The sequence below is a fragment of the Pogoniulus pusillus genome, chromosome 37, assembly GCF_015220805.1.
Source record: "Pogoniulus pusillus isolate bPogPus1 chromosome 37, bPogPus1.pri, whole genome shotgun sequence".
NCBI classification, from domain to species: Eukaryota; Metazoa; Chordata; class Aves; order Piciformes; family Lybiidae; genus Pogoniulus; species Pogoniulus pusillus.
The window spans coordinates 4,205,922-4,227,530 of NC_087300.1; the positions used below are offsets into that span (position 1 = coordinate 4,205,922).

Sequence of the window (21,609 nt, forward strand, 5' to 3'; positions counted from 1 at the left end):
CTTATAGCTGCATTTTCATATCTGAAGGCTGGGGAGGGACTTTTTAGAAGGGCCTGTGGTGGTAGGAAGGGACATTGTGGAGAGGTCTGCTGCTGATCTCTTCTCTCAAGTAATTGGAGACAGAATAAAGGGGAATGGCCTCAAGGTGAGGCTGGGTAGGGTTAGATTGGACATTAGGAAAAACTTTTTCATGGATAGAGTGGTCATGGAGTGGAATGAGCTGCCCAGTGAAGTGGTGGAGTCACCCACCCTAGATGTGTTTAAGGGTGATTTGGATGTGGTGCTTGGGGCTATGGTTTAAGGTGAATCTTGTAGAGTAGGGTTCTAGGTTGGACTTGGTGATCCTGAGGGGCTTTGCCAACCTGCATGTTTCTGTGATTCTGTGTCATGGGGTAGTGGTTGGAACTGGAGCAGGGTTGGACAACAGGAAGGAGCTCTTCACTGTGAGCCTGGTAAAACACTGGCATAGATTGTCCAGGGATGTGTTCCTGAAGACATTCAAGATCAGACTCGATGTGGCCCTGGGCAGCCTGCTTTAGATGGAGGACATCGAACTATTGGAGCGAGTCCAGAGGAGGCCACGGAGATGCTCAGAGGGCTACAGCAGCTCTGCTGTAAGGACAGGCTGCAAGAGCTGGGGCTCTTCAGCCTGGAGAAGAGAAGGCTTTGAGGAGACCTTATAGTGGCCTTCCAGTATCTGAAGGGGGCTACAGGAAGGCTGGGGAGGGACTACTGACAAGGTCTGGTAATGACAAAACGAGAAGTAATGAGTTTAAACTGGCAGAGGGGAGATTCAAACTGGATTTTAGGAAGAAGTTCTTTCCAGTGTGGGTGGTGAGACACTGGCACAGGTTGCCCAGGGAGGTTGCGGAGCACAGAATAACAGAATGTGATCAAAAATCATGTTCTGTGCTTCTGTGCTCCACAACCTCCCTGGAGGCGTCCAAGGACAAGTTGGATGAGGCCTTGAGCAACCTGCTCTAGTGAGAGGTGACCCTGCCTACGGTGGGGAGGTGGAGCTGGATGATTCTTGAGGTCCCTTCCAACCTAGACTATTCTATGATTCCATGATTGCAGGCAGGAGGATGAGCCTATGGGGTTAAAGACACTCCCTGGAGGTGTTCAAGGCCAGGCTGGGTGAGGCCTTGAGCAACCTGTTCTAGTGAGAGGCATCCCTGCCTATGGTGGGGGGTTGGAACTGGATGAGCTTTGAAGTCCCTTCCAACCTAAACCGTTCTATGATTCTACGCCCCTGCTGCCTGTAGGGGGGAATTGGACTAGATGCCCTTTGAAGGTTGCCTTCCAACCCTACTCAATCAGTGGTTTCCAGCCCCTGCTTACCCCTGTTTCTCTCGCAGTGCTGAAGGAAGCCATGTTTCAGGACAGAGCAACGGGAGAGACCCGCAGGCCCTGGCGAAGGCCGTCCAGATTCACCAAGACACCTTACGCACGATGTACTTCGCTTAAAGGTCACTAAGATGGGAGCATACTCAGCGAGAGGAAGAACTGAACAATTTAAAGCCACATACAATGTATGTTTTTTCCAGTGGGGTTGGTTTATGGGGTGTGCCTCCGAAAAGCTGACACTGGGCAGGGGTTTGAGAGGCTTAACCCTTAAATTGACACGAGGAAGATTGTTTACTTCATCGAGGAACACGGCACTATTATGCAATATGAAACCAGCCAACTGCTTTGTATTTGTTTGGGTGTTTTTTTTTTTGGCACAGAAGCACCGCCATCATTTTTGGTTTATTTTATTTTGGGGGGTCGTTTTGGTTTGTTTTTATTTTGTTTTTCTCCTAGTTTAACCCTTTTTTTTTTAATGCCTTTACCTCAAGTTGCTCGGCAGCACAACTCTCTTTGCAAAAAAAAAGAAAGAAAAAAAGAAAAGGAAAAAAAAAAAGAAAAGAAAAGAACAGTCAAGTTAAAAAAAAAATTAAGAAAGAAAAAGTAATAATAATTAAAAAAAGGCAAATCTCCTTTTCTAAGAACAATCCCAGAGGTTGTTTGGAGGAGAAGTGTGCAAAAAGAAGCGGTTTTAATTTTTGCCCCTGCTGCTGTGAGGAATCTTTTCTCTCAGTATTACCATCAAGCATTCAAATGTGGACATATCTCAGTGCATTTGGATGTTAAGAGCACTAGCCAGAGAAAAGTGAAGGGGAGGAAGGTGTTTTGCACTCTAAGCTAATAATTGAAACAGAATTCAGCCAACTGCTGCCTTTGTGTCTTTTCCTCACAGCTTTGGAGTTCTCACCTCCAATAGTTCCCTTTCACAAAGCAAAGCGGTATCCTGGGCCAGGCAGTAGTGACCCCACACACACAACCCCCCCTAACTTCTTGTTCCCTGGTCAAATTTACTAAAGCTGCTGTTTTACCTAGTCCAAAAGTTTCAATTCTTTTCTATTTGGCAAATCAAATACCTTGAAGCTTCCACGTGGCATCAGATGTCCCACATTTGATAGGATTCCACGTAGTACAAATACCAGAACTGAAACTTTAGAGCTAAGGCCTTTTAGTATAAAAAGAAAAGCAAAATGCTACTTTACTTGCTGCCTCTCACACCTTAATGTGATTTCACATGGATGAGTTCTTTTTGTTGAAGTTTAGCTTCCTTTTTTTTTTCCCTTTTATATTTATTAGAGTAATAATAATGCTTTAATTTAATTGTTACAGAACGTATGGTCAACATCAAACTTTTTATTTTGTAGAAGTGTAAGCATAGTTTTTGTTCCTGTTTCTTTTGGTTTGGTTTTTTTTTTTTTTTACAAACTGACAACTTGTTTTGCTATCTTTTAGTGCAATAAGCATTCTAAAGGAAACAAACAAAACCAACAAACAAAAACTGTGTCCATTGAAGCTGTACCGAAGCAGTGTTTGTACCACTAACTGTGGAAGAATGGACACCTCCATGATTTTAAAAGGACAGAGTCAAAAGCCTTAATTTTGAAAGGAAAGTTTGGGTGGGTTTTTATTTTTACCTAGGCAGAAGGAATCTTGGGTTTTCCTTTTTTAAATCAAAACAAGAACAGCAAAACAGTTTCTGGAGTTCTGCAGAGCTTTACTTGGGCACCTTCAGCATTTTGATTTAACAAAGGAATTGGCCACGTGTTTTGGCTTTGAAAGGCAGAGGATGTTTGAATGAAATGGGAAGGGTTTGGTGTCTTGGTTATTTTTTATTAGCTAAGTTTATACATGTTTAGTTAAATCTACTTGACATCACTAAAAATGTCTGGAATGACTACGAGTTTTTAGGCTTTCTTCCTCTTTGATAATGACTTTCCTTTTAAAATTAAGTTATTGGTAACTTCATTTCACTTTGCAAATAAAGAGGGCTGGGATAGTTCTAACGTGTTTATATCACTGAAATGTGAAACAGATTAATGGGACTCTCTTTCATTCCACTTTAAAGGTAAAACCAATATTTAAGATGTCAGAGACGAGCATTTATTCATCGAGGGGGACTGGGGAGTTTTGCACTTTGTAAACTCGTGAAACTGCATTTTTTTTTTGACTGTTTTTATTTGCACTGGTTCATAGGATATATACTGCAGATAGTTTGTATGGGCATTGCTGTTATCCCAGCCCTCCTGACCTCCACCTGCTCTCCACATGAAAACCAGTGGGTCAGCATCAGTAGCTTAGCTCCTCTCTCCTGAAGTCTCCTGTTTGCCAAGATACTGTATTTTGAGCCTAAAATCTGAGCCCGTTTTGCTTCAACAGGCATGAATCTCTCCCCCTATTCCCCTCCCTCCTTTTTTTTCTGCCAGAAGACAAAGTACTGTATTTTGTGCATTTGTTTGTCATACTGAGATGTCCATAGTGCTGTTGACAACACTCCCACAGAGCTTTACTAACCACTCCCTGTACAGACAAAGCTTATCTCCCAGGACTGAGGAAGACAACATAAGGACTAACTCTGCAAGTCAAAACTTCTCTGAAAACAGTGGTGACAGTGGCCGGCTGGCTGGTGGCTCAGGGAGGTCCCTAAGAGGAAGTGGGAGGGTGATGAGGACAACTCAGCAGTCCCCACCATGTCTGATGGGGGCTTCCAGGGAGTCATGAGCTTATGTGGGCTGCTCCTACAGACCCAGGATGGACCCAGCCACGCTCTTCAGCTTCTTCATCCACTTGCCCTTGACAGAAATCTGCTGCAGGGAGGTTGGAGAACAAAGGAATCCCAGCACGGTGGTTCCCAAATAGGTCTCTCAGAGGTTCTCCTTGGTCTGTGACCTGCCAGGTTTTTTTGTAGAAGCTCTCTAGGTGGTAGTTCTGTTTATAAAAGAAATTGGAGCAGTGTAGCTTTAGGTTGGACATTAGGAGGAAGCTCTTTACTGAGAGGCTGAGACAATACCGAAGCAGTTTGCCCAGGGATGTGGTTGAGACCCTGTCCCTGGAGGCATTTCAAGAGCAGGCTTAGGCGTTTTTTTAACAGAAAACTCTTTTCAAATAGAGACCCTTTTTTTTTTTTTGAGGGTAAAACCAACCAAACCCAACTCTTTAACAAAAACTGCTAGTGGATTGCTGGCATTGAAGTGAAAATTCCTTTTTTTAACCCTCTTTTAACACTCCTTCCCACGCCACCGTACGCTTCTCACCCTGCCCACGCTCAGAGACTGCTTTGAGAAGCTTCGCTCGCTACTTGCACCAAAAGAAAAAGAAAACAAAACCAAAACAAAAACCAATAAAATGAAACTTCCTTGGGAAAAGTGAACTGCTCATCGAGCTGCGTTTCTTTAACCTGGTTTTCATGTGAAGAGTATTTGGATGTTTTAACCTCTCCTCTCGGTTTTGCAAATTCTCTACGTCAAGTGCCGATACTTTGTGTTTGGAGTCATGAGGGCCACACGGTGATGATGCTGTAGCTGCTATATTTATTTAAAAGGAGATGGACAATTACTGCACTAAGGAATGAGGAGATAAGCAAGGAATCAAGGTTAGTTAGATGTCTTGGTTTTGGGTTTGGTTTTTTTTCCCTTCTTTTTTTTTTTTCTTCTTCTTCAAAAAGGTGAATTGATGGTGTGAAATATCAAGTTGTTAACAAAAGGGTGCTGTCATTTTAAAGGAGATTAAATAGCCAGATATTCTTCCTTTTGTTTTAAAAGCATATATTTTGATGTTTGCAGTTTTGAGGGGGGAGGGTGGGTTAGGGTTGGGATAAATGGTACCTCATCTGTGGTGGCAGTTTCCAGTATATTTTCAGAGTATATGGATTTCTTTTATTTTTGTACCTGCTCTCCTTTAAAAAAAAAAAAAGGAAAAAAAAAAGAAAAGAAAAAAAAAAGAAAAACAACAATAATAATAATAATAATCTTCTCTCAAATTTTATGTGCTGTTTGGGGAAATCTTGGCATACCAGATCCCCCTCCCCCCCGCCTCTTATTGCTGGGAGCTGGCTGTGTATTGTCCAAAGAAGGACTTGGGCAAAGGCTGGCACTTGTGCTGGCCTCTGGGGTTGGTTTTGTTAATGCCTACCTAGGATAAAACGGTTCCTGTCTCCCAAGCTGCTGTACCAGTTGACTTCACCAAGACCTCGCTTGTAATTAACAAGTGCCACTAATTGCTCCCGTGGTGGGAGCGCACACACACACACGGGGCTGAGCTGTTGAGTATCTGCCGCAGGGAACCTGCAGCTGCAGCCCTGCTTTGGTGCCAGCAGCTGGAGCTGCTCCCCGGGGGCCGCTCTCAGCCCAGCCGAAAGCCTTGCTGAAACCTGGCAACTCCTAGCTCCAGGTTTTTGGAGAGAAGTTAGAACCTTCTGTAGTTGAGACATTGCAACATCTGCTGCCAGTGACTGACTCCACTGTAAGTAGCAGATTTTTCTTCGTGGGGCACTTCAGCCGTGGCCATTTTACTCAGGATCGCTGTGTTACTGCTCAGTGTGGGATCTGGTTAAATGCAGCCAACAGTTATTTTTATAGGCTTCAGTCTGGCATCCTTTTGGAAGTTGGGCCACAGGAATGGTTTTCAGGAGTAAAATGGGTTTCTGAAAGTTGTCAATCAAATGATTTCAAGATGTTTTTTGTCCTAAACTGTAACCTCTTCGTGTATAAAGTTTTGTCCTTAGAACGATCAACGTAAGACACCAGGTAGTCATCTTCTGTATAAATCCCAGCTACAAATACTGGTTTTCTACTAGTCTTGAAATCTACTCTGGTGAAATTCCAAGCTCAGCCTAGACTTTAAAAAAAAAAAAAAAGCTTGAGGCCTTTTTTATTTTTTTCTTTTAATATATACTTCATATCTTGTCCTCTTTGGGTATTTTCCCTGTTTTGTGAACTGAGGGTTTAGAACCTTGCTCGAAGCACTTTTTGTAACCAAGGAGTCAAAAGCTCAGATTGTATTGGAGCTGTACAGCCAGTTTTTAGAGATTGCTGTTTCTAAGTGGCCATCATAGTCTCTGGACACACCAGGCAGATCCTCTGTCCCTTTAGTGCTGGGGAGTTTGGTGGCTGCTACTGGCAGGTTGTTTGGATGTAACAAAGAAATCCGTCGGGATGTCAAAGGGAATGATTCCTGTCCATCTGTTCTACCCAAAGATGGTACTTTAGGTTGATGCTGGTTGTTGTTATATGGTTTGTGTTTCAGCACATATTAGGTAGAACTTCACTTAAGCCACTTCCCTCATGCTTTTGTGTAACCCTGAGCAGGCAGTGGTTAGAGTTGAGCTCACCGGGAGGCATTCTGCTAATAGAAGATTTTATACTTGCAGTAGTTGAGGTTTGAATGCGATGGGTACAGGATCCTACATTTTACCTCCCGAGCAGAGTCTCAAGAATCCTGATCTCTGTGACACTACACCAAAAACCAAATTATTGTCCCTCAGTAGACAAAGGTGCATGTAGAGGAGAAGGAATCACGGGGAAGAGGCTCACGAGGGAAAATGCCGAAGCATCCATTTGACAAGAGACAAAGGTGCGGATGGGAGACTCCATCTGCTTCCCATCCCACCTGCCCTGGCCTCTTCAGGTCTTGTCTGAGGTGCCCCCTCACCTAACACGGGTAGTTAACAAAGGGTCCTTTCAAAATCAATCAATTTCACTGTTTAAAACTTGGAGTGACTTTAATTTTTTATTTTTAAGCAAGACTGTCCTCAGAAAGTGCCTTTTTAGAAGATGGTGCTGTAGATTTTTATTTTCCAGTTGTACGTGGCTGAAAATTTAAGATAAATTATTGAAAATGCCAAGTGTTTGATGGTATCTTTCAGGTACTCTCAAGCATCAGCTTCTCTGAGTCAGGACCAAGAACAATGAGGAAGGTGTTTCCATTTGAAGGGAGAGGCGTTGAGGAGTGATCACCAAATTCAGCTGGTAGGCTAGAACCGGGCTGGATTTAGTCAATGCAATTTACCCCTTCACATTGAGGGGGTCTGGGGCGGGGTGGGGGATGTAGGAGAAGCAGCAGCACAGGACTCTTGGGCTGATGTAATGAGTGCTGAAAGGGAATCCATAGCTACTGAACTGAAGGATATCATCTCTGGGGTGTAGCAAGCTCCCAAAGGTGAAGCAGACAAACCAAAAGCTGTCTGAAGGTTAGGAGCTGGTCAGACCTGCTGTGAGCAGACCTCAGGTGGCTTCTGTTGTGCTTGCATCAGTGGGACTTGTCATTCCAAACTGGGAGCTTTGATAACTCTAGATGGGAGCAGCTTAGGTGGAGTAGGGAATGCTGCCCTGCTCCAAGAGTTGCAGAGGGTCCATGGTGGGTTTGGTGAGCATTCCTCTGGTCAGGAAAAGCTGTAGACTAGACTATTAAACACTGCACCTCAGTAACCTTGTAATGCTGCATAAAGTAATAATAATAATAGCAAAGTTCTGCTTTGATGACACTGTAATGTGCTTGCACATGCCTGCAAAAAATAGTCCACTCTTTCAGTTTTGTAAAGGTCTTAATAGCAGTTGTAGGACATTTTTCTTTGATGATGAACCTTGTTCCTTATCTTGGTGTTTCTGTCTATTTATCAGTGATCTGTGTGCAGCTCATAGCTCCGTGTATCTGGTCTGTATGTTGCTTTTGACTCTTATTTTTAGAGGGGGAGGGGGAAGAAGTTTCTGAATGTTTTGGGTTTCTTCTCCAAACTCAGCCCTACCTAATCACCTTGGAGAGGAGACTGAATGAAACAGCTCAGCAGGCAGAGACTGCTTGAACTGGTACCTTGTTTCTTTAGAACTGAAGTGACTTTGTGTTCATTTTACTGCTGTTCATACAGTGTTGGGCATTTAAGATGTAAAATAACTTCACATCAGTCAGGATATTTTGGAATATCAGGAGCTTAAGCGCAGAACTCCCACTGGAGCTGCGGGTTGGTGTCTTTGCAGGAATAAGCTCGTGTCCAGACCTTTTCTAGGAGCAAGCAGAGCTTTCCAAAACCCATTCATTTAGACACAATCAGCAAACTCTTGAAGGGTACACCCAGTGGGCCAGGGACCCTGCGTGGAGCTGCCCACACCTCTGTGTTGGGAGGGATGCTGCTGGATTAATTCAGCACTCGTGCTGCCGCTGGAGACCAAGTTAAGAACCTTTTTTTTTTTGCTGTGTAGCTGCTTCTGATCCCAATTTAAAGTGAACTGATGTCTCTTAGTTTGGTACCAACTGTCTTGTCAATGCCACTTTGTTGCTGTTTAAGCTTGCAAAGACTTTTAAACGGTTTTATACTCCTAGTTTCTTAATGTTCCTAGGCTAGGATTTAGAGAGCATGTTTTCAGTCTAAATTCTGAGCCAAAACTGTCTTCTGTCCCTTTTAGGAGTAAGCATTTTTACCTTGTAGACCAAAAAGGGCCAAAAATCTTGTACCATCAGCTTGTTTGCAGCAATACTTTCCATCTTTCCAGTTTATTTTCTGTCTACATTTAGCTAACACTGAAGCTAAATACAAAAGAAATGAACTGAATTTGTAGCTGAGGACGTTGGTTTGTTGGGCACAGATCTCTTCCTAGAAGTCTTGCAGTGGTGCTGATGAGCTGAGGCACTGGTGGGTTGAATTACAAGCAGCAACATGCTGTATGTTTGTTTGCATTCCTTGTTGGGTGCCTGATTTGATTTAAATAGGAGCTAATAAACCACTGAAGATGTGTAGGCACTTAAAATCCTCAAATGAGAAAATACAAACATCACCAAACCCAAAAAAACAGACAATGGAGAGTTTGAACAACTCCTCCTTCCTGACAAAAGTTTGAGGATTTGGTGTAATTGATGCTACTCAGAATGAATTGTGCTGGGATTAATCCTAAAGCTGAACTGCCTCAGCTGTGTTTGAGGAGGAGGAGAGGTGGTGACTGGGGCTGTTAAACCCATAGGAGAAAGCTCTGAAAAACACAAGGAGGAAACTTCTCTTCATATTGAAAAAGCTGAATCCAGTGATACAAATCTCATGCTGCTAGAGCCTCGTGAAGCTGTATCCACAGCCTACCCAAAAAGACCTCCCCATGACTACTTCAGAACTGATGCATGAAAGGGGGGAAGTATTTTCCTGTCTTTCAGAGTGCCTGTTCACCTCCCAGATGGACCTGTAACAGCTGTACAGATAAATCAAACTGTGTTTTGTATCTAAACCTTGAAGCTACCTTACTTGGTCAAACAGATACAAGTTAAGTAGATTGGTGCTATTTGAAATAGTGGAGCCCAGGGGGGTTGTGAGCAATATCTAAGCCCTCCATCAAACACAGATGCTCCAGGAGATTTCTGGTTGTAGTTTTCACACAGTCCATGCTGAAGTGTGCCTGGCTACCAAGAAGAACAACAGCAGGCAGTTGTAGAGTTAATTTAGCTGTAGCACTACAGTTGCTCTGCTCTTCCTCAGCTCTTACCTACCTCCCTGTTCCCTTAGGCAGGATCCACTCCTTCTGCTGCCTACAGAATGAGCCACATTGAGCTGTGTGGAAGGTAAATCAGCTCTGGATGTGTGGGGTGGTGATAGAAAGCAGTTGCCTGTAGAAATAAAGGTCTGGGTTAGGAGTTGACTGGGTTGGGTTGGGAATTGGGTGGGTGCCAGGGAAGCTGTGGTCAGTTCAAGCCGTTTGAGAGAGCTTGATGGGGAAACGTCAGACATTAGGTGTCTGAACACCTGAAACGTCAGGCTTAGGTGTCCTGAACTGTTTGTATCAGACTTGAACTCTTTGAGAGTAAGCTTGTGCCTTTTTCTGATCAGGAACAGAGCTGGCAAACTGCTGTTTGCATTGGTAGTATGGTTAGGGGTTTTGTTGAGTTGTTTTTAAGGCTTGAAGTCCTTGGTCAGAATGGAGTCGGTTTTGTGTTCAATTACTTCAAGTGAGCCCTGAATTATTTGTGAACTAAAACTAATCAGAGAGGAGAGTTAATGGCATCAAATAAACTTCCTGGGAGACTTGCAGGTTGTTTTTAATGAATTTAACCTTGCTCTGTTTCTCTCTCTAATGAGAATCATTAATTCTGCCTTTTATTTGAATGTTGCCTGTCCAGTGATGTCTTCACTGTGTGCTGTGCTCCTGCAGCTTTCCATACACTTCTTCCCCCCTGCCCTGTTGGGTGGCTGTAAGGAGATGAAGAATGTTGTCCAGTGAATGTTGGGGAGCAGTGCAGAGCTTTGGTTCAGTGGGAATGTGGAGGTGATGATGAAACATCACAGATAATGCCTCAGGAACCTGTTTGCCAGCAGCTGAAGGAGGTGATGTCTGCATACAAGATTGTGCAGTCTCTTGGGTATGGAAGGAGTCAGCACAGTGGTACAAGGGAAGAAAAGATCTTCCCTGTGCTCTGGTATTAAGTTAGCAGAAGAGTGAAGGCTGTTGTAGGCTGTGAGCTGTGCAGAAGTGGGCTTCTGTGTCCTTAGGGGTAGTTTGACCTTAAAACTACCCAAAAAGTGGATTTTCAGAGTGAAATGAAAAAGCTCCTTGACTGGGTTATATTTTGTGCAGTGTTGAGATCCTGAAGAGTTATCCAGCCAGAACTCTGGTCTCACTGCTGCTTCTGAAATGAGGGTTTCCTCTCTGACCTTGGCTACATGATTCTGCCTCCTTTTTCACCCCATCTAGTAGTGTTTGTGATGATTCACATCGCCTTACAGGAGCCAGCTGCTGGAGGGGGAGTGGGGGATGAACCACGCTGTGGAAGTGCTGACAAACTGTGCACCTCCTTGCATGTTTGCATCTCCACTTAATACAGCTCTAGAGCCTGTCTGCCATGAGCCCCTGCTCTTCACTTGCACCTCATCCCAGCTCTGCCCAAGAAGAGCTGTTGGGGCTGGTCCCATGATGTTTACCTGTTGCTTTCTTTTAAGGTAATCCATTTATTGCAAACTAGACTGTCAGAGGGCAAGTTTATTTAAAGGAAAGGGGTTGGATTGGTTTAGTTTTGGGGTTTTGTTTCCAATGCTGAGAATTTTGTAGGTCTTCTAAACACATTTGGCAGTTGGAAAATTAATACCTACTGTAATACTATCTAGCAACACAGAGAAATGCGACTGTGTGTTGAGTTCAGGGCTATGCTAGCCCATAAATCATGGGTCCACAGCCCATTTAAGTACAGGTGTGCAAAAAGAAGCTATTAAAATAGTTACTAATAAACTTTTATTATGCTTACACTTGCAAATCTCTTAAACATATTCAAAAGCAGTTCCTTTGGTAGAAAATCCCTGTCTTGCCAGTTAGTGTTCACTCATGACGTACAGCAAAGTGCTACTTGCTGGAGCAGTGCTCAGTGTGAAGAACCTTGGGAAGTTTTTTGAACCTAATGGTTTGCCAGCAAAGTAGAAACTTGAGTAAGGCTCTTGAACTGGGGAGGAAACCCCCCCCCAAAAAAAAAACAAAAACCTGAGAGGAAGCCTGCTAAGCATCAAGTTTGTCTTCTGGCAGCCTTGAGGTGAAGAAAGCTTCATTTGGGGTACACAGTTTCGTACATCACTTTTCCTCCTGTGGCTGTAGTTCTTAGTTTTCTCTGGACTTGATTTCTGTTTTTCAGCAAAACTGTCTTATTTCTGCAGTTTTCAGTGTTGAATCTCAACCATGAGACAGCTCAGTGTTGTTTTTTCCTGTAGGGAAAGCTGCTTCTAGAAGGTTGCATTTCATGTCTCTTTTGCAGGCGGTTTGGAACAGTCAGGTTCAGCATAGCAATAGGGTTGGCAGAACCAGTTTGTGGTCCAAAATGTTGCTTTTCCAGACCCGTTGCCCAGCCCCCCTCCTGCTAGGACCCACATGAATCCTGCCTTTCACAGACTGGATGATGCACTTTGTGCTCACGGGGTTCCCTCCTGCCCATTTTATTCATGTTTCTTCCCGTGGTGTGAGCAGTTAAGCATCCCCAAGTAGCCTGTTGGTGGATAAATCGTGTTGGGTCTTGTGTGGGGGGGGAAAAAAAGGGGCTGGTGATGTGGCCTGGAGGTGTCTAATGAGAGACAAGGCTGGTATCAGCAGGCATTTAAAGCTTTCACAGCAATTGGTAGCATTCTGTGATGAGCCAGTGTGGGTATTATCTCTTGAGGAGTAGGTGGCATCGCCTGTGCCATGGGCGCTGGTAGCAAGCAAGCCGCATCGATTCAGGAGCCTGCTGGAGGTGATGTTGTGGATATACATTTAATAGCCTATGTTTAAATTGAGATTAAACTCCCCCCCATATTGTGCTGTTTGGGATTCTTTTTCACAAGAAAACTCTAATAAAACCAGTCTGGTGGATTGAGATCCCTTTCTACCTGTACAATCTTGCTCTTTCTCATATGCTGGTAACTGCTCCCCTTGTTTTGGTGTTACCCTTGCTTAAGCAGGAACTCGAATGTCTGTTCCCACCGTGAAGGTATTTTTTGTTCGGAGGGGAGGGAGGAGATTCAAGGCTAAAGGGAATTGTTTCAAGAATCAAGCAGAGCTGTGACTCAAGACGTTGCACAAATAGATCGTAGCTGGATGGCAAACGAACTGGTAAAAGCCTTTATTTTTACTTAACCATCTTGACCATGTGTGCCTCTTTGTATTGCGGATGTGGGCTGCAACCATGTGGGGTGGGAGGGGGTAAAAGAAAAACAAACCCATGTGTGGTGTGCTTTGAGATGTACTTGCTAAGCAGAAGCGGTGTCCTCTGCCCTTTCTCCCTTTCCAGACAAATTGTTCTTGCCAAAATTTTCTACCTGTTGCAAGAGTTTGCTTTCTTTCCAGCACAGTAAAATGTCAACTTCTTTTCACTGTTCCTTCCCCTCTCTGTAGGCATCTTGTAACCTCTGTACGACTGTGTATAGTACACGACAGTCATCAGATCCTCTACTGGCTTTAGATACCATCAAGCTGGGTGTATTGTAAACCAACCGTATTCATTTGAAAACCAATAAATAAATTCCTTTTTGAGATGCAGATGTGAGGTTTGTATTTGACTTCACCCCGTGGGAGAGGATGGAGACGGAGGTGTTGATCCGAGTGGGAGCTGGGAGGCAGCTGGAGAGAGGTACAGGGTGGGGCTGCCAGAAAATGGATTTAATTCCAACATTTTCTGTCTGGTTTCATGTCCTTTAATAGTTCTTTTTAAATAAATAAATATTTGGGAAGGACTTGGTGGAAGTGCTCAGGTCAGTGATTAAAATCATGAAATCCACAAAGCTTGAGCTTGAGAGTGTCCAGCGCAGAGCCACAAAGATAATGAAGGAAATGAAACATTCCCCTTATCAGGAGAGCCTGAGGGAGCTGGGGCTGTGCTGCTTGGAGGAGACTCATCAGTGTTCCTAAATGTGTAAAGGTGAGTGCCAAGAGGCTGGAGCCAGGCTCTGCTGGGTGATGCCCGACAACAGGACAAGGGGCAATGAGTGGAAGCTGAGGCATAGGAAGTCTCATTTCAACAGGAGGATTTTTTTTCTCTGCGCTGATGACAGAGCACTGCAAGAGGCTGCTCAGAGGCGTTGTGGAGTCTCCCTCTGGAGATACTCAAAACCTGCCTGGATGTGTTCCTATGCGCTCTGCTCTGGGTGATCCTGCTCTGGCAGCCAGCTTGGACTGGATGAGCTTTGGAGGTCCCTTCCAGCCCCACACATTCTGTGAGTCTAGGGTAGCAGTGGTCCCTGGGGCTGACATCGTGTCCAGGTCAGGGTTGTGGTATCGGTGTCGTAACACTCGCTCTTGGGACCCGTGGGGTTCTGTCATTAACGCCTGGCTCGGCTGTCGCTTTGCCTCTGTTCACCTACTGCAGTCAAAGCCGCAGGCAGCGCCCGGCCCCGCAGGCTCTCAGTCCCACCCCACACCCCGGGACCGAGGACCCCCGCGGTAGGGAGCGAGGGGGGAGGGCGTTTGTCGCGTGCCTCCCAGCCGCCCCCGCCGGTGTCTCCTGGCAACCTGCGCGCACCGGCAACCGAGCGGCGACGGGGCGGGAACTGGGGTCGGGGCCCGGGCGCGGCGGGCAGGGAGAGGACCGGATCCGGCGTCTGGCGGGCAAAAGCAGCGGGCCTGGGCTCAGGGCCCGGCGGTGAAAGGAGCGGCGGCGGGGTCGGTGCTGCCGGGCAGGGGACTGGGCCAGCGGCAGCGTTGGCCCCGAGCAGCTGGGAGCGGGAACGGGGCTGGGCCCGGGCACGTTGGAGCTGCGGTACCCTGCGCTGGGTGAGCTTTCCTCCCGGCTGGGGCTGAGCCTCTTCCCTGCCTCCTCGCTTCAGCCCAGGGGTCGGCCCCGCTGCCCTGCAGCCATCTGTGCCTTCTCCCTGTCTCTGCAGCCCTAAGTGCTTCCCGGGGGGGAGGGTTCCTTGCCCTTACAGCTGCCCAGCTTCTCTTCCCCGGCTGCTCCCGGTGCCAGGTCTCAGCCGCCTGTGCCCGAGAGGGCTGGGGGACAGCTGTGGGGGATGCCAGAGACACCCAGGGCATGTATCGAGGATAGGGCAGGGACTCTGCCCCAGGACTTGCCCTGACCATGGGATTTTGGCGACCTGCAGCCTCCTGAGGTGCTGCTCTGATCCTGTTGTGTGGTTCCTGCCGTTCCTGCCGGGGTAGGGTAGCACTGACTGGCTGCAAACCGCACTGCTCCCGCAAGGCCTTCGAGTCCCCTGGGGCTGCAGCCCGGAGCCGAGCCTGTGCCGCTGTAACACAAGCGGCACCAGCAGTGCTGCCATCGGTGCAGCAGTGCTGCCCAAGCTCCGGGGAACGCCAGGTGGGAGATGGTGCAGTGGCAGCTCCTTGTCTCCGCGGATAGCACCGTTCCCCTGGGAGAGGCAGGTGGAGAAGGTTTTATTTCCTCCTGGCCCAGGGGCAGAGGGAAGCTCCAATCCCCTTCTGCTCCCCCGGTTGTGTGCACACATGTGTCTGCTTTAGGCGAGATGCCAGCCTGGAGCTTGCTGCCGCTTTTCCCCCAAACAGCTTTAGATGCCTCTCCATTTCTGGGGTTATTTCCACGAATAAACAGAAAAAGAAACCCCCTTTTTTTTTTTTTCCCCCTGCTGCCTTTTCCCAGCGAGATGGCCACGCTGAGCGTGAAGCCAGGGCAGCGGTTCTCCGTGCCAGACTGGCACACCAACTCCCATCTCCTCTCAGCCGACGCCGAGCGGCAGCGTTCTGCTTCCCACCAAGTCCGGCAGGAGGCCCGAGCGCTCCGCAACGAAACCAACAGCCAGGTGGGTGTGCTGCCTGCTCCCAGCTTGGCATGGGCTTTTTGCAAGGGCTTGTAGTGATAGGACAAGAGGGGATGAGTTTAAGCTTGAGGAGGGAATATTTAGACTGGAGATGAGGAAGAAATTCTGTGCTGTGAGGATGGTGAGACACTGGCACAGGTTGCCCAGGGAGGTTGTGGAGCACAGAAGCACCCAATGTGATCTTTGATCACATTGGGTGCTTCTGTGCTCCACAACCTCCCTGGAGGTGTTCATAGCCTTGAGCAGCCTGTTCTAGTGGGAGGTGTCCCTGCCCATGGTAGAGGGGTTGGAACTGTCTAAGCCAAGCTTCCTTCTAACCCAAACTGTGAATCTACGAAGATGAAGGACTAGGGGGAGACTTTACTAAAGAACCTTCGATGTATATTTCCATCCCATAACCTCCTGTGTGTGTGTCCTGTCACAAAATCCTGGGCTGTGATTTTTGCATCTGCTGTGGCACACAGCCTCAAGCTGCAGCAGGGCAGGTTCAGGCTGGATATTAAGAGGAAGTTCTTCACAGCAAGAGTGATTGGCATTGGAATGAGCTGCCCAGGGAGGTGGTGGAGTCACCGTCCCTGGAGGTGTTTAAAAGCAGACTGGATGAGGTGCTAAGTGCCATGGTTTAGTTAATTAGAAGGTGATAGGTTGGAGTCAGTGATCTCCAAGGTCTTTTCCAATTTGGTTGACTGTGACTCTGTGTCTCTGTGACTTGCATTCTCTGTGTGCTTGCTCCTGCGGGGGGTCAGTCACTCCTGGAAAAAGGGAAAGGCTTCAGCAAGCTTCACAACTGCGGTTTAGCAAAGAGCGATGGTGTTTCTCCTCTGATTTCAGACGAAGTGGGACGAGCACGACAACCAAACCCGGCTGGCTGATCGTATCAGCAGCGTGAACAGATGGAAGGAGAGGCTGGACAAATGCCTCGCAGACGTAGATGCGGAAATCGATGCCTTAGCCAAAGTATGTTGGGAAGACAGATGGCTGGAAATCAACTTAGGCTCTCCACATGGCATGTTAAATAATGGAGGCTTGTCTTCTGCCACGGGCAAGTCCATATGGAGTTCAGAGGGGCTCAGCACAGGTATTCTGAGATCTGTACCTGATGAAATGTTTTCCTGGAAAGCAAACTGGTCGTGTTCTGGGCTGAGCCAGGCTGTTGGGTGGAGCTGTGCATTGCATCCTCACGCTGGGGGTGGGTTTTGTGCTTGGTTTGGGGTGGTTTTTAAGCTCTGAAGGATGCTAATGCCATCATGCAAAACACTTTGATTTTAAACAGGTTTGCTTGAAGGTTTTAATTCTTAACAGCAGAGGGACATCTCTCTGGTTCTTTCAGCACTGAACCCAGAGGCTGCTTGCTGCAGTCATTAGCCCCCAGCAAGGTGCCATGGTTCAGTTAATTAGGTGTTAGGTTGCACTCGATGGTCTCGAAGATCTATTCCAACCTGGTTAACTCTGTGGTTCTGAACTCCCAACGCACAGAGCAGATGGAGAGGACTAATGTGTTTGGCTCTTCCAGTTTTCATTCCATACTTGCCAAAAGGTTTCAGCACTGCAAAGATGAGCAGCACGAGGCCCTTCTTAACAATGGTCTCAAGTAGGTTCTCTTTCCTTTCTTCCCACCCTCACACACACGCTGGTTGCTTCTTCCAGGTGAAGGAGGCAGCAGAACATGCCCTCCAGGCAAAGAACCTGGCTTTGGACGTGTCCATCGAGTGCCTGACGCTGCGCGAGAGCCGCCGCGACATCGACGTGGTGAGAGACCCTGCCGAGGAGGAGCTGCACAGGGAGGTGAAGGTGATCGACAAAGCCAAGAGAGAGCTGCAGCAGAAAGTGACCGAAATCTTCCAGCAGCTTTGGTGAGAATGACTCAGCTTTGGGCTGGACTCTTGGCCCCCAACAGTTCAATATCCCTCGTTGGCACCTTGGGTCATGAATTGGTGTCTTGGAGGTGTTAAAGGTCCCAGACCCTGACCCCTCATCGTGGCATCACAGGGAGGAGCCAGGCAGGTGGTGATGCAGGTGTGCTGCTGCACCAGGTCAGGCACAGGGCACAGGGAGGGCAGGAGCTCATTGCTCCCTTTAAAAAGGACTGGAGGCTGTGAGCTCTCTCTGCTCTGCCTGCTGCTGCTGACTCCAGCCCTGCTCCCCCCAGCCACTTGCAAGAGGCTCGCCAGCAGCTGAGCTGTGACCACCGGCACAAGATGGAGGCCCTGGAAATCGACCGTATCTGCTTGTCCCTCGGCGTGAACTCGCCCAACATCTCCTTCAAGGTCAACCCAACGCGGGTCCCAGGAGGGTAAGGAAGGAGCCTGCCCTCTTGTGGCCAGATCCGTGCCAGTGCCGTGTTCTGGCTTGATGGGCGCAGTGCTGGAGAATCAGAATCACAGAATGCTTTAGGTTGGAAGGGACCTCAAAGCTCAGCCAGTTCCAACCCCCTGCCATAGGCAGAGACACCTCCCACTAGAACAGGTTGCGCAAAGCCTCATCCAACCTGGCCCTGAACACCTCCAGGGAAGGAGCAGCCACAACCTCCCTGGGCAACCTGTGCCAGTGTCTCGCCACCTGCACAGTAAGGGACCCTTTCCTAACACCTAGTTTGAATCTCCCCTCTGCCAGTTTAAACCCATTCCCCCTTGTCCTGTCATTACAAGACCTTGTCAATAGTCCCTCCCCAGCCCTTCTGCAGCCTCCTTCAGATACTGGAAGGCCACTCCAAGGTCTCCTCGAAGCCTTCTCCAGGCTGCAGAGCCCCAACTCTCTCAGCCTGTCCTCATAGCAGGGCTGCTACAGCCTGAGAAAATGCTCAGAAGAGGATTTGGCTCCTAGGATTTGTCGTGGCCCTTAAGGAGTGAAGCTGCAGGTTTTGGGGAGTTACCTAAGTTGTTCCCCACAAAAGGAGAAGCCAGCTGCCCTGCCTGCCTTGTGCCCTGCCGAAGGTGGCACTCAGGAAGCTGTGTGGTATCAGCCTTTGCAGAGCTCCTGGGGAAGCTGCTGCACGTTTTCACTTGCCTGGCATTTCATAGCATGGTTTGGCGGTGTCCCCAGTTTGAGCAGATGTTGGCCCACAGGGTAGCCATCTGCAGCTGGTGTGGTGAGGAGATCAGACAGGATGTGATCTCCCCAGTTCCCCAATCATTTTCTGCTGCACAAAACCACCTTGGCCTGCAGCAGGCAGCTCCTTTTGAGCTTTCTTACAAACACTCAGCTTTTATTTTCTTAACTGCCCATTTGTTCACAGGTCAACTACACTTGATGAGTGGCAAAGACACAGCCAAGACAACAAGGAGCATGCCGAGGCAGAAATGAAAGCCTCCAGCCAGCTTCGAGAGGCAGCAGTGCTGACCATTGCCCAGGTGAACCAGCCTGGCAACCAGGCTGGCAACTTCTGGAGCAGTGTGGGAGGATAGGCTGGCACTTGGCTGTCAGCTGTGGGGTGCAGAAATCCTGGAGCAGTGTAGGAGGACAGGCTGGCACATGCTGTGCCAGGGGAAGGGGGTCTTGGAAAAAGCAACACTTGGCACATGGGCCTCTCTGAGAGTAACTGCCCCCCCCCGCTGCCAGGTTTAAAAGAGGAGCTTGGTTGTGCTGTGGAGCTCGCAGCCATCTCAGCAGCCTGGCAGATGTGTCCCTGTCCATCAAGTTCTGCCTTTTGGGCAGGGGAATGTGGCACCTGCACATGCGTGGTGGCTGCCAGAACCCAGCTGGATTTGCTCAGAGGCTTGTCCCAGCCTCCCAGACAAGAGCTAGGAGGGAAGCACTTTCCAGAAGTGTGTGAGTGGAGCCTGTTTACTGTGTTCAGTTCTGGGCTACTGTGTCTGGTTCTGGGCTTACTGTGTCCAGTTCTGGGCTCCTCCATTCAAGAGAGATGTTGATGTGCTGGAAGGTGTCCAGAGAAGGGTGATGAAGCTGGTGAGGGGCCTGGAGCACAGCCCTGTGAGGAGAGACTGAGGGAGCTGGGGGGGTGCAGCCTGCAGAAGAGGATGCTCAGGGCAGAGCTCATTGCTGTCTACAGCTACCTGCAGGGAGGCTGTAGCCAGGTGGGGTTGGGCTCTTCTCCCAGGCAACCAGCAACAGAACAAGGGAACAGAATCTCAAGTTGTGCTAGGGGAGGTCTAGGCTGGATGTTAGGAGGAAGTTGTTGTCAGAGAGAGTGATTGGCATTGGAATGGGCTGCCCAGGGAGGTGGTGGAATTTCTGTCCCTGGAGGTGTTGAAGTGCAGCCTGGCTGGGGCACTTAGTTGATTGGATAGAGCTGGGTGCTAGGTTGGACTGGCTGAGCTTGGAGCTCTCTTCCAACCTGGTTGATTCTGTGTTCTCTCTGCAGACAAACAACGAGCTGGAGGCTCAGAGAGTGGCCACTGAGTTTGCCTTTCGCAAGAGGATTAGAGACATGGAGAGAGCCTACAATGAGCTGAAGTGGCAGGAGCAGAATGTAAATGTTGCTTCTCTGGTGATCAACCCCAGCCTTGGGTGGGAATTGAATCCAGAAGGCTCTTTGTTATGTGGAAGGCTCCTTGACCTGAGCATGGTTCCCACAGGAGAGCTGTTAAAGTGGCACATGTATGATCCCTACAACATCCTGCCTCCCTCTGCCATCAGAGGTGCTGCTCTGGCCTTTCTCAGCAGCAGTACCAGGGTTGGGCATTTGCCTCCTGGTCTCAACCCCTGTGGTCATAAACCAGCAGCAGCACCACATGAAGAGCCCAATGTGTGAGCAGAGAGGTTCAATGCTCAGAAGCCCACCAGCCCTCATTAGAAGTTCACTGCCAGCCCCCACAGGGCCCTGGGGACTCTTTCCCAGCCTGTGTCCCTGGCTGTGCCTCCTGTACGTGTCTTTATCCTTAGACCCTTGAGGAGATTGCTGAGCAGGAGGAGGACATCAGGCGCTTGGAGGATGATCTCCGGCGCAAAGCTCAAGATCTGAAAGTGGCACAGACCCGCCTGGAGATCCGCACCTGCCGGCCTGAGAGGGAGCTCTGCAGGGACCAGGTGCCAGTGTGCTCCTGCCAGGAGACTCTGGGGTCACCAGCTGGGGTGGGGGCCTGTGTGGATCTGAAGCATGTGGATGCATTTTGGAGAAGACCCACACTGGGGCTGAGAATGGATCCTCAAAACGAGGAGATAAATGTCAGAGCTGGGCTATAAGGGGAGCAAGAGAGCTGTGGCCTTTCTAAACCAGCCCAGGTAACTGTGTCACCTCCTTCCTACCCCACAGGCCCAGTATGGGCTGACAGATGAGGTCCACCAGCTGGAGGGGACCATCCGTGCACTCAAGCAGAAGCTGGCAGAGTCACAGTAAGTCTCCCTAAATGTCCCAGTCTCCTCAGTATCTTTGTAGCCTCTGCTGAGCTCTCTCCAGTAGTTTCCTCTCTTTTGAACTGTGGAGCCCAGAACCAGACACAGTACTCCAGATGTGGCCTCACCAGGGCAGAGTAAAGAAGGAGAACCTCCCTCAACCTGCCGGTCCCACTCTTCTTAATGCACCCCAAGAGACTGTTGGCCACAAGAGCACATTGCTGGCTCAGGGGCAGCTTCTTGTCCAGCAAGACCCTCAAGTCCATCTCCATGGAGCTGCTTCCCAGCAGTTCAACCCCTCACCTGTCCTCTCACTTCTGCTTGTTCCCAGGGACGCCTTGGATGCTCTTTACAGACAACTTTACCGCACTCAAACCGATCTTGGCTACAAAGCCAATTCCTTGGTGCTGGACAAGAAGTGCATGGACAGCCGGAGAAAACTTGTGGTACCTGCTGAGAAATTTGTGCCAGAGGTTGACACTTTCAACCGGACCACGAACCGTGAGCTGAAGAACAAGCAGCTGGAGCTGGCTTAGCGTGCTGGGGGAGCGTTGTGCAACGAGGAGAAAGCAACCAGTGACTCAGTTCCGTAGCAAGCAGCACAGACATCTGTGTCCTGTTAGGATCATACCATTCTCCTCAGAGTTTATGTAACTGTCTGTCTCCTTCTATGATATTTATATCCTCTTGCACTCCCCGAAAAAATAAAGAATTTATCCTTCTCTCCCCCCCCCAAAAAAAACACCCACAGGCTTTTGGGAAGT

The 21,609-nt window shown here is 48.4% G+C and overlaps 2 protein-coding genes across 2 annotated transcripts in view; both read left to right on the plus strand.

The window, feature by feature from the left end:
• LOC135190956 (protein argonaute-3) overlaps positions 1 to 13,304 on the plus strand; it is a 44,661-nt gene extending 31,357 nt beyond the window's left edge. The window contains exon 19 of the mRNA XM_064172804.1: positions 1,359 to 13,304. Within this exon, the coding sequence (XP_064028874.1) occupies positions 1,359 to 1,467 (109 nt within the window). The 3' untranslated portion in view covers positions 1,468 to 13,304. The remainder of the gene's footprint in view (positions 1 to 1,358) is intronic.
• Positions 13,305 to 14,307: 1,003 nt separating this feature from the next.
• TEKT2 (tektin 2) lies at positions 14,308 to 21,590 on the plus strand. Its single transcript, XM_064172806.1, has 10 exons — positions 14,308 to 14,534; positions 15,376 to 15,535; positions 16,385 to 16,510; positions 17,201 to 17,406; positions 17,703 to 17,846; positions 18,789 to 18,903; positions 19,875 to 19,982; positions 20,396 to 20,539; positions 20,766 to 20,845; positions 21,177 to 21,590. Exons 2-10 carry the CDS (start codon positions 15,380 to 15,382, stop codon positions 21,379 to 21,381), a joined length of 1,284 nt encoding a protein of 427 aa, XP_064028876.1. The 5' UTR covers positions 14,308 to 14,534; positions 15,376 to 15,379; the 3' UTR covers positions 21,382 to 21,590.
• The last annotated feature ends 19 nt before the right edge of the window (positions 21,591 to 21,609 follow it).